Here is a 16,457-nt window from a genome sequence, read left to right on the forward strand (position 1 = left end):
ACGACTCTAAGCGGGGGAAAAAAAAAATGTTTGACAAATTGTGCATCTGCCATGCAGTGACACAGTGCCTAAATATAGACTGGAAAATGGAGCAGAAGAAAGGGACACAGAGAGAACCATAAATATTCACAGTCCATCTAAAGAAGACTGGCAAAAGCATCTTCTAAAGGGAAATCTTGTCTTCTCATAAACTATGCTTAATGTGGCCCCATTGAGCTTGACTGGTTTTTCTTCAAGATTTCATGTTTCCTCTGTGGATTTTCTGAGTAATTCTGAATCAGATCCTCATTAGAAAATGTACCTTTTTTCCAGCAGTGAAGGAAAATGAAAGGAGAGACAGAGAGAGTGAAAAAGAAAGAAGGAGGAGGAGGACAAACTGTTACGGGTTCCGCCTCGCCCCCCTCACCCCCTCTTCTAATATACTCGTCTCCTGAGGGAGTGGTATCCATCACAGAGACGGCTGGGCTGTTATGCCATGTCGCCTTGCGCATGTGAACACAAGGTGACTCTAAAAGAGAAGCAGCTCATGTGAGCCCAGTCTTATGAATGCAGCCCCATGTTTCCCCCATAAAGTGTCCATCAGCGCCTTAATGCATCTCCCAGTGAAAGTGACAGAGCCTGGGCTTGCACATTATTAACTCCAGACATTTTTATGAGCCTGTGGAACAGAGTGCTCCTTCTGAATAAGATATGTGTCCGGTGTTCAATGGCAGTATATCAGTCTTTTACTTTTTGGCACAGCATGACATCCTTTGAGGGGCAGTTTTAAGTGTTTTTTTCATGAATCTAAACCACAGACTGAGTTCTGTGATCAGTGTAATTATTATTCTCCAGTATGATCCAATTCCCATTTTCCTGTGCGTAATCTATTGTTACCAATTTGCTTGCATGGGAAATACATCTACATTAATGTTATGCAAGCTGTGTTTACCGTGATAAATTGCAGTATGTAATCATAAGCAGCTCCTCGGAGTGGGGTGAAAGGCACATCCAAATTGGCAGGCTCATGATAAATGCATGAGATTTGTTTAAAATATTAATCAAATCTAAATGTGCAATGAATTTAATAGTGGCTTAGTCCTGGGCTATATTTGGAAACATATTGCTGGGACAGGAGACAATGAAATTCAATTGGTAAATCTTCTGAAACAAGTAATGCAAGCTTGATCCATGTGAAGAATGGGAAATCCTCAAATTTATGTTGCTGAAGGATAGCTTTATGAAAAAGGAGCCTTAATGCTTCCGTGTTGTGTTTTATCTTTAGTGGGCGTTCTCAGCAGGGCAGGAATAACACTTCATCATTTTACAGTTAAGGTGCGAAAGTTAAAAGCAGTGCAATCATTTCAAGATACAAATCAGATGCGTTTGCAATGTGGGAATGGTGGCTCACGTGATCACACATTACAGAGGCTATATTAAGAACCTGATTCAAAAAAGGTCTCTTATGCAACAAGGCAAAATAGAACCGCTGGGAAGGGGCGTAAAAGAAGAAGAAGAAGAAGAAGAAGGGGGGAAAAAAAAAAAAAAAAGAACCCAGCCAACACTTGAGACACTGAATGGAGTTAGGTGATCAAGCAAGGGAAGTTTAGAAATGTCAAATCTTAGTCGGTTATAGAGTTCACAACGCGACTCACACAGCCAATCAGTGCTGGAGTCCGTTAAGCCTCCGTTGGAGTATTTTGGAGCCTGAGCTCGGTGAGATACTGTGCGTAAAATCTATCTTTAACGCAGCAGCGGCGCCGTAGCATCCAGAACTCAGCGAGCAAAGTCCATTCTTACACACACGGACTTACTTCCTTTCAAAGGGGAGCCGTATGTTGCGCTGCGATGGCAGTTTTGCGAAAACTGTTAATGTGAAGTGGGAAGGTGGGTCCGTTGCTCCGTCCCCATCGACTCAGTTGCGTCGAGGAATGATGCTGAACAAACCTGCGGGAGGATTTTCAACTACAGGTAAGGTGATTGCCGGAGATGTTCAGCTGTCGGATGCCGCAAGATATTCTTAGGCTGCTGTTCCACGACAGATGCGTATCTGTGATGCGAAAGAGGAGCGCAGTGGAAAAAATATGAAATTCCCTTCATTATAGGCTGCAAAAAGATTGAAAATTAAGTTTTCCAATTTTACGTGAAGCGAACGCGGCTGCGACGTCACCAGAAATAGGGAAAATATTGAGCCTTTGTTTGTGTTTGTGGCTATGAAAGTGACATCTACGGATAAACTACAGCAGATTAAACAAAGACAAGGTAGACAGACAGAGGGTACCGGTGGTCCAAGCAAAGACTCTCGTGTGCTAAGTGCACTTATTGTAGTGTCTGGTGAATTATTTGTGCATGTGGGGTGTGATTTTTGTTGTCTAATGTAGTGTGTAATGGAATTCCTTGTTATCTGAAGAGCGGCTCAGGCACAGAGGCATATGAGAATGGACACAGTGTTGAGTATAGTGTCGTGTGTGTGTGTGTGTGTGTGTGTGTGTGTGTGTGTGTGTGTGTGTGTGTGTGTGTGTGTGTGTGTGTGTGTGTGTGTGTGTATGTGTGTGTGGGCTCAGATTCAGCCACTGGCCCATATTATTCATGCTTCCCCACGGCAAATAACTGTGAAACCTATTGCGGATGCATGAGCTTATTTATTTATTTGTTTGTTTATTTATGATAGGGGGGGTCAAAGGCTCCAAAGTTCTCCTGTAAATCTGCATGTCTTTGAGGTCCGTCGTCTCTAAGGGCCAGGAAGTCATTGCATATAATGCATCTGTTATGAACACTCTGCCTTTTTTATTGTTTACTCTTTGTTGAGACTGTGTCAGAGGCAGCCAGAGAAGACTGAAGGGTTGTTTATAATGCTACAAAAAAATTTTCCAAGCTCTTCTATTTCCGTATGCCATTATGTTCCACTCAGTCACCTTCCCAAACCTCAAAAATCAAAAGCTGTGTAAAATTGTCCATTTCCACCCCGCAGCTTGTTTCTCAGTTTGAGACTTTCAACAACAACAAATAAAAAAACCTCACATGAGATAACTCTGAGTTGATTTTCTACATTTGACTGAAATGAAAACATAAAGCAGCTGCCTTATCTTATTTCACCATTAGTCATGGGATGAAAAATTAATTTGATGGATGAGGTCCACAGGGACTGACCATTTGCAAAACAAAGTAGTGTATTTACGTACCCAAATCTGGCCATGCTCAGATCACAGAGCCTCTCATTGGTGGACCCGTTGCCTTAGTGACTGCCTTTCCTGACAATGTTACTGTTTTTTTTGTTTGTTTGTTTTTTATTTTAATTTTTGTTATTTTACATAAACCAGTCATTAATTTTTTTTTTAAATCTTGTGCTCATTAGTCCCACTCTTCAGCTGCATTTGAACATTCAGGAGGAATCGAGGAGACCGCTTCACAGACTTGTGAAATCAGCATGCACTGCAAAATACAGCACCAACTATCGTACTTTCCTCGCATTTTCAGTATAGGAAACTGTGACATGTGGAGGATATTTTTTCACTAAATGTTTATATAGAACTGGGGGTGTGAGATGCAACAGTTGAACATATACCAGATGGTGATTTTATGGCTCAGACTGGTGAGAGCTTGGGAGAGAAATGCTGATTGCCAAACAAGATGAAATATTTCCTGCATTGAATTTCTGTCCTACAGGGCACATGTTCATGCTTAAACAAAAATAAGTAATTTCTTTGGGATCAGACTGGATTCCTATACTGCACCTAGATTAACTCTATACTCCCTAGAATGTGCCATGATCAAATTGGCCTTCTTTCTTTATGTTTTAGGTTTTATTAACTACATGTTTCTTTCAGCTACCAGACTGCCCAATATTCTCTGGACTCCATCCTTTGATCCACTAGACGTTTGAGCCAGCCCTCAGTCATGGAGAGCCTCAGCGAGCTCCAGAACCCCCTGCTGGACAAAACCAGCAGTCATGCAGTTCCTAACGACTACCAGGGCTACCAGTGTGACTACCCGAGCCAGCCTTATCAGGACAGCCTAATTGGCTACTACTGCACTGGGGCCAATGGCACACATAAGACTCAGCAATTCCTGGATGCGACTTCTCTCCATCTAGCAGTGGAGGCCTTTTACAGGCCCAGCTTCATCCTGTACAAGGACGACGTCAGCCTTCACAGCAAGGACTCGAAAAGTGAGAGCTTTGAGACCACGTTCACAGAGAGTAAGGTGCCAGATGAAGTTTCTACAGAAAACACAGCGAACAGCACGCAAGGAGAGAAGGATGTCAAGATCCAGACGGTGTCCTACGAGGTGGAGGAGGAGCAAGGTCCTGAGTATGAGGTCAGAGGTCACACCAGAGCAAAATATGAATATGTTGTCTGCATAAATGGCGTGCAGTGCTTTATTGGCATGTTATTTGTAGCTCCAGGCATCTGATGCAGTATGAGGCATATTATTAAGTTATTAGAAAAATAGTAAACTTAAAATTCCTCACTTCTTCTACAAGCTATATGGGAATAATTACTGTAACCATACATGCTTAAGAGCAGATTGAAGCAAGAACCATTTGGCAGTGTTGACAGAGTAATTGAATATTGAGTCACTATATGAAATTAAATGCGTTTCAACACTTGCTTGTAACTGTCAGGGCAGGCTTTCAGCAGAAAATGAGTCATGGTGCTGTAGTGATGCTTATTATTTCATTTACTGTTCTAATAGACTGTCAGTGTGATTCACGATCATTTCTCACTCTTTTCTGCAAATGGTCAATCTGCTTGGGAGTCTTTGAAATGCAGTGCTGGGTAATTGTTCGCTTTTGTTTTATAATTACATTCTAAGAAAGTGACACAGGATTTTATCTATCTAGGCTATTTTTTTTTTCTTTTTAGACTAAATCACCACAAAAAAAAAAGAGATAACATGACAGCAAAAAGACCAAAGTCTTTTCAGAAGTGGTGAAAATCTAATTTCACCCAGGGACGCTTGTGAAATACTCTGGGCTCTGAGCTGGCAGAGGAAGAAGTATAGCACCCTTACCGAGCTGATGATCACGCCAGCTCTTGTCACTCGGAGGCCTGGTAGATAGATTGAGACATAGCAGCAACTGCCATTAATGCCATAAGTAATGCTGTGCTTTAAGGGTATTAAGCGAGGCTCTGCTGATTCATGGCCATCAGAGCAGGTGAGCCCGGAGCCAAAGTTATTCCATGTCAATTCAAAAGTGTAAATGAATCTGATTAACAGCGCTCAGATGAAAAGCTGGCTTTCCAAATGGAATGTGCGACCTTTTGCCTCAGCGCCTACATTTCTTTACTTTGCCCTCCTGTCTTCCTGTTTGTGTGCACATCCGTGTGCCTCAGTGCTAATATTCAAATCCCGCTGACATACGAGTTGATGCAATTTAATTAAGAAGAATTTTGCAGCTTTGGGAATAAAAAAAATAAGAGGAACCAGAGCAGAGAAGGGTCCATACAGCTTCAAAATTTCCAGGATATTGTCTGTTGCGGATTGTGTTTACACATTTTCCCTTCACAGCCCTTGTGTGTACAATCAGCAACAGAAAAGAGCATGTCCTTGTCAGTAGATGTTTGACATTTGGGTGATACAGAAAAAATAAATTACAGGTAACAAAGTAACAAGACCCTGTGCATGATGCCACTGTGATTGCCCCGTGCTAACAAGGTGCACAGGTGTGTGTGTGTGTGTGTGTGTGTGCGCCCCAATGTTGAGTTGTCTGTCCTCTTCAGACATTAACAAGGACTGGGAGAGAGCTGTGACAGGGCTGTTAAAGGCACTGAGCCTCGGCGGACCCCCATCAGTTATACTGGCAGACCAGACTGGGAGTTTGTTCCCAGCCGACCGGACTCAGTGTCAGGCAAGCTGTCAGTAGGACTGAATGCAGCAGTCACTCAGAACTGTTATCAGTTATTGCTACGAAGATAAAAGGAGATTACTGCTGTTTGTGCTCACCAGTTTATTCATGTGATGTCACATTATGGAGTAACCACCAGCTGCTGTTTTGATGGATCATACCCGTCTGTCTAGGTGGACAGTGTTCATAAAGCAGATAACAGGGAGCGTCATAATCTTTCCTTGGCAAAGGTATTTGTTTGTAAACTGTTTGGATCTTCCACTCACCTCTAAATAAGGTTTCTGAACAGAAATAGCTCAAAGTTATTACTACATCCAGTGTTTTGGTAAATTTGGATGTGATCAGAGGCTAAAATTGTCTCGAATATGCTGTGAAATGTGGTTGTCTATTTGCAAGTATGGTTCCTTTTTCTCTTGCTTGCCTCACTGACTGTTCTTTAATTACCTCTAAAATCGTTGGTTCAGTTTCCGCCTTACATATTGATTTCTGTTTTCTGCTTTCCTTTTCCCTGCTTTGATTGATCTGAAGGCAGCAAGACTAACAAATGAAGCCTGCTCTTACGGGGGCTGTTTATGTAGACAAACATCCTCTCCATCTCTGGGACAGCTAAGAGAAGTAAAGCCACCTTCTCTTAAAGGTCACCCGTGTAGTCACATTGCCATCGTTGCTACAGGCATGATGTGCCCGTGTGGTCTAAGTGGCATTCAGCTCTATCATTCATTAGCCCCTTTGGCCCTGAGTTTCAAGGTAGGATGCATTCAACAGGCTCATGTTGAACACCTTGTAAGATGCCTGGTGCATTAAGGAAAGATGGTGGAGGTCTCTCAGGCTGTAAAAGCAATTTAGCACATAAATGATGCCGTGTCCTGTCACCTTGCAATGATGGAACAATCCGGTAATCCCGTGTTATCTGTCAGACCGCTCATGTGTGTTGACAGAGGCACCAAATCCTCTCTGGCTGGCTGAGCACATCCTGTCCTGGGTGGTTGCGGAACAAGGCTAGATACTGTGTGTGTGTGTGTGTGTGTGTGTGTGTGTGTGTGTGTGTGTGTGTGTGTGTGTGTGTGTCAAGCTGCACCATCATAAAGATGTCCAAAGGATACCTATTATTACACTATTTATATTTCAGCCATACTCTATTGTTATGCTGATGTCAGTCTTGAGATCACAGCCCAATGTTTTGTCTTATCTTACAGTATGTGTGTGTGTGTGTGTGTGTGTGTGTGTGTGTGTGTGTGTGTGTGTGTGTGTGTGTGTGTGTGTGTGTGTGTGTGTGTGTATATATATTATTTGTAGGAAGTGTGACTTCCTACTGCATTGCACTGAACAGGAGTGGCCCTCCAGTCTCATTGTACATTCTGTATAATGACAATAAAGGCATTCTATTCTATTCTAAGGTTCCACTGTATTAATTAGTGGGTGTCATATACTGTTTTTCTGACTTTTAATTATTCTATATAAACCCAATGTCTTCCAGAGTGACAGCTCCAGTGACAGTGAGAGTGAGGACAACTTCATCGTGCTTCCCCCTCGGGACTACTTGGGCCTCGCCATCTTCTCCATGCTCTGCTGCTTCTGGCCCTTGGGCATCGTTGCCTTTTACTACTCTCACAAGGTAAAGGCCCAGAGATCTCAAGGCTGTCATCAACTCTTATTACACTGCATTCTATTTAAAGTCAGTGAGCACAAGCACTCAGACAACTGCAACCGCAGCCTATTTTCCACCCTGTGACCCTCCTTGCAGTTGTTTCAGATGATTGGCTATGTAAATTAAACAGATTCGGTCCACTCGTCAATCACCTGTATTCACTCTGGGGAAGCCATTAACGCTGGGGTTTTGGTTCACAGTACATTCTGTGTGAGCCATGGACCGCCATCATATTGTTTGGAGTTGTTTTGCTCTTAGCTGAGTACTCATTTGCAATTAGAGCAGCACCTTAAGTTGGTCTTATGTTAGCATCCTTCTGGTCCAAAAGCATCGGGTTTGAGTCCTCTAACCTCAAACACAGCACAGTCACAGTAGTTTTGAAACACAATAATTACAGAGACAATTATAACGGAGCAGAAAATAATGTGTCAAAAAAATAAATAAAGGGCAGTCTCATTTTTGATAGGAAACCAAAACACCCAAACAACACATTTGTCACTGTCAGAAGGATAATGACCTAATTGCCATGGTAACTAATGGCTCCCTGAGAGCATTTCTTGTTTTCTCTCTTTTAACTGTGGCTTTACACCTACTCAGACACTCTGTGCTGATGAGTAACACACCAGCTCATTTCACTCTCTGCTTTGTTTTGTCAGACTGGCAAGGCCGTTGCAAAGGGAGACTTCTCCAGAGCGGGGATGAGCTCCAGAAGAGCCCTATTCCTGGCTGCACTTTCCATTACCATTGGAACAGGGATGTATGTGGGGGTGGTTGTGGCCCTCATAGCCTACCTGTCCAAGCCTGGTCATGTATAGCACTAGGACCACATGCTTGGGGGGGGGGAGATGGTAGACATAAAGATGAAAGGAAGGGAAAGGGTGGACAGATCTTTGCCTCCCCTGAAGGTGTGTGTCTGTGCTGAAGCTGGCTATCTGCAAAGGCAGACGCTATATGAAGAGGAAAAAAATGGAAGGAGAGCAAAAGAAGAAAATATGTGTGGATGGAGTATTACTTGGACAGCATATTGATCTGGATTGAATCTTTATTTCTGGAATGCAACACTCCCAGTCCCACTATAACAACACAAAAAAGACAGTGCTGAGAAAGACTACTCTTCCACAAAGACTGCTACTCGTATCTTAGAAAAAATGAACTCATAGAGTAAGAAACTACCTACCTTTTAACACATTAATCATTTACAGCATTTTTATTTGACCTTTACAGTCAGTATATTATCTGTCCTTACTGTTGCAGATTGTGTATTATCCACTTTGTAAATGAATTTCTTGGAAAAACAGTCAGCCAATGGATTTCTGGGTGATCATTTATTTAAGGAATACTAGAAAGGGCTCCAGTTAATATGAAGCGATAAGTGGACCCCTGATAGAAAAACAACAAAGGTGTCAAGTGTACACAAAGCTGCCGGGCAGTGGACTAGAAGTTTATTAGTGTCTATTGTGTACTGTAAATTTAGTCAATAAATACATTTGGCATGAATAATTAAACACTCTCATGTCTCATATTCCCTTATTCATTTTTCTTTGACAGGTGTGCCTCAGAGCAGGGACAGTTCTGCAGTGGCATGGGGCTAGAAAAAAAGCAACTAATCAACTGAACTCAGCTGAATGTTAGATTATAATTTGATTAAAAAACAAAATTAAAAACCCATTCACAACACAAAGTTTCAAATATTAAGGCATGTGAATGTGCAAGTAATCCTAATGAGCCTAACCCTCAGGCATCAGACTGTTTCATATGCTGTGTTTTTTTGTTTTTGTTTGGTTTTTTTTGGAGGGGGGGGTTCAGGAGCAAATTTCTAGATGTGAGCACAGGACCTGCTGTTCAAACATTCTGTGATGGGCAGCCAATCACAAGAAAGTTTGCTCAATGGGAAGGGACCTAAAATGGCTTGTTTTAGACAGGAAGGACTGAGGGGAGTCTGGTGCTGCAGCTGGTTAGCTAAAAGTAGTGACTAGTTAACAATTGCAGTAGTTAGCTGAAAAATAATGAATGAACTGAAATATATAGCTACACTAATAAAAAATAAACAGTTAAACTACTTAAGTTACATTTGGCAGTGTTAACTAAGAATAATCGGAAAAAATTGTTTTTTAAACTAAAAACTAAACTGCTAAAAGAAGTAGCATTAGCTATTAGCTGTGAGCTGATAGCTAAAAAACTAATCAACAAATACACTATATTACCAAAAGAATGCGTTCATCTGCCTTCAAACGCATATGAACTAGAGTGACATCCCATTCTTAATCCGTAGGATTTGATGTCGGCCCCTTTGCAGCTATAACAGCTTCAAATCTTCTGAGAAGGCTTTCCACAAGGTTTTGGAGTGTGTTTATGGGAATTTTTGACCATTCTTCCAGAAGCACATTTGTGAGGTCAGACACTGATGTTGGATGAGAAGGCCTGGCTCACAGCCTTCGCTCTAATTCATCCCAAAGGTGTTCTATCAGGTTCAGGTCAGGACTCTGTGCAGGCCAGTCAAGTTTTTCCACACTAAACTCACTCATCCATGTCTTTATGGAACTTGCTTTGTGCACTGATGTACATTCATGTTGGAACAGGAAGGAGTCATCCCCAAACCTTTCACTGAAACTAAGGGGCCGAGCCCAACTCCTGAAAAACAACCCCACACCATAATCCCCCCTCCACCGAACTTTACACTTGGCACAATGCAGTCAGACAAGTACCGTTCTCCTGGCAACCACCAAACCCAGACTAACCCATCAGATTGCCAGACGGAGAAGTGTGCCCTAGAACACGTCTCCAGTGCTCTAGAATCCAGTGGCGGCATGCTTCACTCCAATACATCCAACACTTTGCATTGCACTTGGTGATGTATGGCTTGGATGCAGCTGCTTGGCCACGGAAACCCATTCCAGGAAGTTTTTTTTATGCATTGTTCTTGAGCTAATCTGAAGACCACATGAAGATTGGAGGGCTGTAGTGATTGACTCTGCAGAAAGGTGGTGACCTCTGCACATTATGTGCCTCAGCATCATCTGACCTTGCTCTGTCATTTTACATGGCCTACTACTTTGTGGCTGAGTTGCTGTTGTTCCCAATCGCTTCCACTTTGTTCGAATACCATCATTTAGTAGTGAGGAAATTTCACAACTGGACTTGTTGCACAATGGCATCCATTCACGGTACCACTCTGGAATTCACTGAGCTCCTGCGAGTGAGCCATTCTTTCACAGATGTTTGTAGAAGCAGTCTGGATGCCCTGGTGCTTGGTTTTTTATGCCTGTGGCCATGGAAGTGATTGGAACACCTGAATTCAATGATTTGGATGGATGAGTGAATACTTTTGGTAATGTAGTGCAGTGTAGTTAAAAAGTTGGATAAATGTAAATAAATGGCTCAAACATCCAAACTAGTCATAACACAAACTCGAGTATAGAAACCCACAGTGTTGTGCAAAAGTCTTGTGTCACCTGAAACTGATGGTTTTCCATTGTGTTTTTCTACCCAGGTGTGCTTTTACTGTATTGGTAGTGTGTTTTGGGATCATTGTCATGCTGAAAAATGAAGCTCTTGCCAATCAGATGCTTTCCAGATGTTATTGCACAGTGGCTCAAAATCTGATGGTACTTTTCTGGGTTCATAATTCCATCAATTTTGACAAGATCCCCAACTACAGTGACTGAAATGCAGCCCAAACCATAATGTTTTACAGATTGCTCACTGTTATACCTCTCTCATGACCTCCTCTGTACACACTGACTGATTTAAACCAAAAATTTCAAATTTGGATTCATCACTCCATCAGACCTATTGCCACTGATTTTCAGTCTCGTTCATATATAATTTGGCATACCTCAGCCTTTTCTTCCTGTTTTCTTATCTTAAGAATTGCTTCTTGATATTCACCCTTCCACTGAAGCTACGTCTGATGAGGATTTGGCAAACAGTACATGGATCATGGATAGGCCTCCCCAGAGCCCGGACCTCAGATTGCTGGATTGTTTTCCTATTTCTTAAGGTCATGATTTTCACACACTGTTCAACTGCTGAAGACAGGATTTTAGGTCTTCCACTTTTATCCTCCACTTGTCCAGTTTCCTCAAATTTCTACAGACACACTGCACACCATGCTGAGAGATGCCAGGTGTTCAGCTAATAGCTCTATGGGAGTAACCTTGTTGGTGTAAAAAACCTATTTTATGTCTGTCAAACTGTGTTATCTTTGGCATTTTTCACAGATTAAACTAAAGAAATGTGAAGAAATGGTATGTTTTTGTGATAAGCTTCTAGTAACAAAGTGCGTAAAGCTACAATTTAAACCCATTATGTGTAGTTAGTGTTAAGTAGTTTAACAATTTAAAAAAATTCCTCTGAAAATGGTGTTGGACTGAAAATGAGTGAAAAATTACCCAGTGGCCAAACAAATACCTTGAGAGACAAGGTAAAACTCTCGACCCTTGATGCCAATAGTGAGGATATTCAGTGGTTCTGTTATGCTGTTAGGAACTAACAATACAAATTTGGTTATCACATGATAAAGGATCTTTATCCTGATAGAATCTGGCTCTTTCAAGAGGCCCTCATCCACGGGGCACAAGAACTCACCGAGTGGAAAATAGAGTGAATACGATGCTATGCCATTTGCAGGGAATATCTTTTGGAAGAATGGTGTTTGTAGAGACTTGTAAGATAAATGTAGTGGCCCAACACCTTGTTAAGACACCTACTATTAGTTTCCTTTAATTTTTCATCTGCCTTGTATGAATTAAAATTTTGATTGCATGAAAATAGATTGTAACAATGTAAAAAAATTGTTTACAGTTTCTGTAGTAGAGGTATTTTTTACTGTAGTCTATAACGTCTGTAAAAAGTTCCAAGTCTGGGTTGATCAAGGCATTCTTTGGCTTATTTATAAGGCTGTCGAGGTAGATCAGAGAACAAAGGCTGGAAACAACTAAACAGCGATTGTGTGGTTAGCAAAGCCTGTCAAAGCTTATTGTGGACCGCGAAGCATTAGATTGACCACCTACTGTTGCAGGCACAAGCCCGTGCAGTCACTGGCATGTCTCTTCACTGTCTTTTGGCATCACTCACTGTCTCGGCTCGACTTCAGCTGCCAGAATGCTGTGAGCATGAACAGGAACAGTGCCTGCACTCTGAAGTCAGAATGTCAAAACAAAATGAGACCAGCACTTTACTCGGCTCCAAGACTTGGAACCGCCACCATGCACGTCCCATTCTCTTGCCCCACCTGCCATGCATCCAGTTCATTAGCCTCAGAGTAATAGCTGTCAGGTTCAACTTTGCAGCCAGCATCGCCAAGAAGCAGAGGAGAAAAGAGATCACAACAAATAAATGTAGTAGGCACTAACATTCAAATGGTTAGATAGATCCCTATCCATTGTAAATCCTATCAGGTGTGTGTGTGCATATATATATATATATATATATATATATATATATATATATATACAGACACTCTACTTTCCTATTCAGGCTTTGAAGAGGACAATAAAAGAAGAAGCCAAGAAGAGAAAATGGGAGACCAACCAAGAAAAGGCTGAAACTGGCCCTAATCTGCTGGCCAAACCTTTGTGGAACAAAATACTGGAAGACAAAGGCCTAGCTGGCTTTCTAGACAAGCAAGTAAGCTGGTCATGTCCCACGCTGCAGAACGTCATGATGCTAGCCTGTGTTAGCAAAGCATTCAACACTTGTTTTGTTTTTTTTATCAAATGGCAAGTCAGCCCATTCCAACAGAAGATTGGCTGACGGCTATGCATTGTGAAGTGTGTTGGTTCTCCAACACACACACTGTACTGGGCAGGCATTTGCTTACTTTATATATATATATATATATATATATATATATATATATATATATATATATATATATATATATATATGTGTGTGTGTGTGTGTGTGTGTGTGTGTGTGTGTGTGTGTGTGTGTGTGTGTGCGCGTGCATGCAAAATAAGAAGATAATATATGCATTCCATTCGGTATTAAGTTGCTTGAAATGCAAACAGCTATTCACCGCATTATTTTTCTATTTTTCTTTACTTTCAGCGTCTACATTTTTTCCATATTAACTATGGCGTATACCTTATCATTCAGACAGATCAGAGAGCAGGTCTTTCAGGAAACCTGCATACCAGGACCTGTCCAAAATTCTGCTTTGTCTTTTCAGTTTCTGCCCAAGCAAGTTTCTAATGCATGAAATGTGGCTTGATGGGGTAGACGGGGGCGAAAGTACCGCTCTCATCAATGGGAGCTGTATGGGGTGCTGAAGTGGGCTCACTCTAAGAGAAAGTGCAGCGTTGCATGTGTTTTCTCTCCCTCAGTAGATAGGAAGCTTCACCCACGCCTCCTAGCTTGCTCACAGCATCCATCGCAAGCTCAGACCACCAGAAGCAAACTGATTTTATTAGTCATCCACCCCCACGTGGATAAAAACTTTCCAAGAGGCAGCAGGTCGAATCTGTACTTCTTCAAATATTTCAGCGCACATGTGAGTTGCACTGTAAGGACCACTGTATGCAATACAGGTTTTGTGCATAAAGGACATCACATTCTTTGTACTGAGTTTCTAAATATAATCCTATCTATAATTATCCACATCTGATTTTGTCGAGTCATACCCCATCCTGTCACATTACATCATGAAAATAAACTGAATGGGTCTTGCACATGGAGCTAAAGTGGGACAGTCACATTTCTAGAAGAATAGCAGTGATGAATGAACTGAAACAAAAAGCCAGATAAACTGGAATAGAGTGGAAACACAAAAACACATTAAAGTTGAGTGCTGCATAAATTCTGAGCATCATCACACACCTGAAAGGCATTTTCAGATTATTATCATCGCTTTGATAAATACTTGTCACTGCTCCCTGCTCACAACTGGACAATCAGTGCATAAATAATATCTTTCATGGCTGAAGTGGTTACAAATAGAGTAATATCTGCTATCTGTTATTACAGATGTTGTTGTTGTTGTTGTTTTTTTCTTATTATTGACCTACTGAAGATAAACTCCTGGATATTTCTCTTGTGAAAAAGATATAAGAATCAACAGAAAACACTTCCAGGTTACCATCCAAAGGGAAGATGTGAATGAGGAAGTGAAAATTGTGACCTGAAACGGTTGGAGATGCGGCGTTTATCTCGTGAAAGCGGTTAAAACCTCTTGGCTCTGCATTGTGTGACAGTTCTTAAATTAAAACCACACAGTTCAGCTGGTAGATTACAGGCGCTTGCATTCTCTCTGAAGTTCATCCAGACATCATCTTTCATGTAGACAGATAAATGTAAAAATATAATCTATATTTGATTATTCCGATGACTTTTTAGGTCACAAACAGCTCCGATGACTTCTCTGGAACGGATAAAACTAAACTAAACCTCTGAGATTTCAACAGTTTATATACAGGCACGAAAAGCAAAGAGCAGTGTACTCAGTCAGCCAGGAGTTTCTAACTGTGTCAAATGTAAAAGCTTTTTTTCCCCCTTTACTGAAATGTGTTTATTTATTCTCCATTTATATTTATTTTATAAAATGATGCCTCCCCTCCATAGGATTTGAAACCCCCACATGCATACACCCTCTTAAAGAATATTCTGGGATATTCTCCAACCTCCCACAAGGCTGTATTAAACAGATAGATCCTGGAAATGGATGGAGGACTTTATTTATTAAAACATTGCAGAAGGAAAGAAGTAGCAGCTAAAAAAATAAGAAAAAAGTGTATTTTTTTTTATTTTGTAAGATTAAAAAATGTATCAAATGGAATCTGAAATCTTGAAGATTAAAGTTGCTGTCTATCACTGAGCATTTTTTTTGCTTTTTCTTTAATCAGAGCAATATAGAAAGGGTTTATTTTTGAGGGGGGGGGGGGGGGGGGGGGGGGGTCTGTCAGGGTCCTTTTAATGTGAGATACATTTTGGCAGCTCATTCTAAATGCAGTTGTTAAATATGTGAACCAGAGGATTAATAATACACAGCATATACCAGAGCTGCTCTTTTTGCTTAGTTAAAGGATGCTTTTTTATATATATTTACATATCTTAGGTACACCAGTCCAACTGCTTGTTAGTGCAAACATCTATTCAGCCAATCATCTACTGGAATTTTCCTGCACAACCATCCCTAGGATTTACAGAAAATGGTCCAAAAAACATAAATTATCCAGGAAGCAGCAGTTCTTTGGATGAAAATGCATTGTTGATGCCAGATGTCAGAGGAGAATGAGCATGCGCATTATTTAAATGCCACAGCATACCCAAGTATTGATGTCAACTTCGCCCGTCCCTTTATGCCCATCTTCTGATGGCTGCTTCCGGCAGGATAACGCACCATGTCACAAAGCTCAATCATCTCAAACTGCTTTCTTGAACATCACAATTCTCAAGTTCTCTGTACTCAAATGGCCTCCACAGTCACCAGCTCTCACTCCAACAGGGCACCTTTGGCATGTGGTGAACAAGAGATTCACATCATGGATGTGCAGCTGGCAAATCTGCAGTAATTGTGTGGTAGAAGCACAGTGCACCTAATAAAACATAAAATAGCTACTGATCCCTGAACTTTAAAATTGTGTTTGCTGCTGGATGTATGAAATGCCAAAGCAAAACCTCTGGTTTCGAAGTACTGAGTTACAGTGTTTTATATATATATATATATATATATATATATATATATATATATATATATATATATATATATATATACGCATGGCAAAAAGCACATCTTTACTGCTTATATAGGAATTAAGATAAGTAGCAGGATAGTAGAATAAGTTGCTGCTAACCAGCTGCACTCTACTAACTAATCATCAGCAAGTGTGACCCCCTCTGGAAAAGCAGAGGTTTTGGCTGTTTGCTGGTCTGGAGCATTCAGGTATGTGCTAGCTCAACACCAAGGAGGAAAGACATCAGCAATCATCTTAGAGAAGCAATTGCTGCTGGCCATCAATCTGGGAAAGGTTACAAGGCCATTTC

At 41.2% G+C, this 16,457-nt stretch overlaps 1 protein-coding gene across 3 annotated transcripts; it reads left to right on the forward strand.

Moving 5' to 3' along the window:
* The first annotated feature begins 1,536 nt into the window (after positions 1 to 1,536).
* Positions 1,537 to 8,983, forward strand: LOC115772593 (synapse differentiation-inducing gene protein 1-like). Of its 3 annotated transcripts, none has more exons than XM_030718929.1 (4): positions 1,537 to 1,950; positions 3,807 to 4,296; positions 7,305 to 7,442; positions 8,132 to 8,983. In XM_030718929.1, the coding sequence occupies exons 2-4, from the start codon at positions 3,877 to 3,879 to the stop codon at positions 8,288 to 8,290; spliced, it is 717 nt and encodes a 238-aa protein (XP_030574789.1). In that variant the 5' UTR covers positions 1,537 to 1,950; positions 3,807 to 3,876; the 3' UTR covers positions 8,291 to 8,983. The 3 variants fall into 3 exon arrangements, with proteins under 3 accessions (XP_030574789.1, XP_030574791.1, XP_030574790.1); XM_030718931.1 differs by having other exon boundaries at positions 7,305 to 7,433; positions 8,544 to 8,983; XM_030718930.1 differs by lacking the exon at positions 1,537 to 1,950 and having other exon boundaries at positions 3,735 to 4,296.
* The last annotated feature ends 7,474 nt before the right edge of the window (positions 8,984 to 16,457 follow it).

The sequence above is a fragment of the Archocentrus centrarchus genome, chromosome 22, assembly GCF_007364275.1.
Source record: "Archocentrus centrarchus isolate MPI-CPG fArcCen1 chromosome 22, fArcCen1, whole genome shotgun sequence".
In the NCBI taxonomy this organism is placed as follows: Eukaryota; Metazoa; Chordata; class Actinopteri; order Cichliformes; family Cichlidae; genus Archocentrus; species Archocentrus centrarchus.

Excerpts from the sequence above, each read along its gene's own strand:
- LOC115772593 (XM_030718929.1), top strand. The coding sequence starts at position 3,877 with ATGGAGAGCCTCAGCGAGCTCCAGAACCCCCTGCTGGACAAAACCAGC. Across the intron at positions 4,297-7,304 it reads AGCAAGGTCCTGAGTATGAG|AGTGACAGCTCCAGTGACAG; the intron begins GTCAGAGGTCAC and ends AATGTCTTCCAG. Across the intron at positions 7,443-8,131 it reads CCTTTTACTACTCTCACAAG|ACTGGCAAGGCCGTTGCAAA; the intron begins GTAAAGGCCCAG and ends TTGTTTTGTCAG.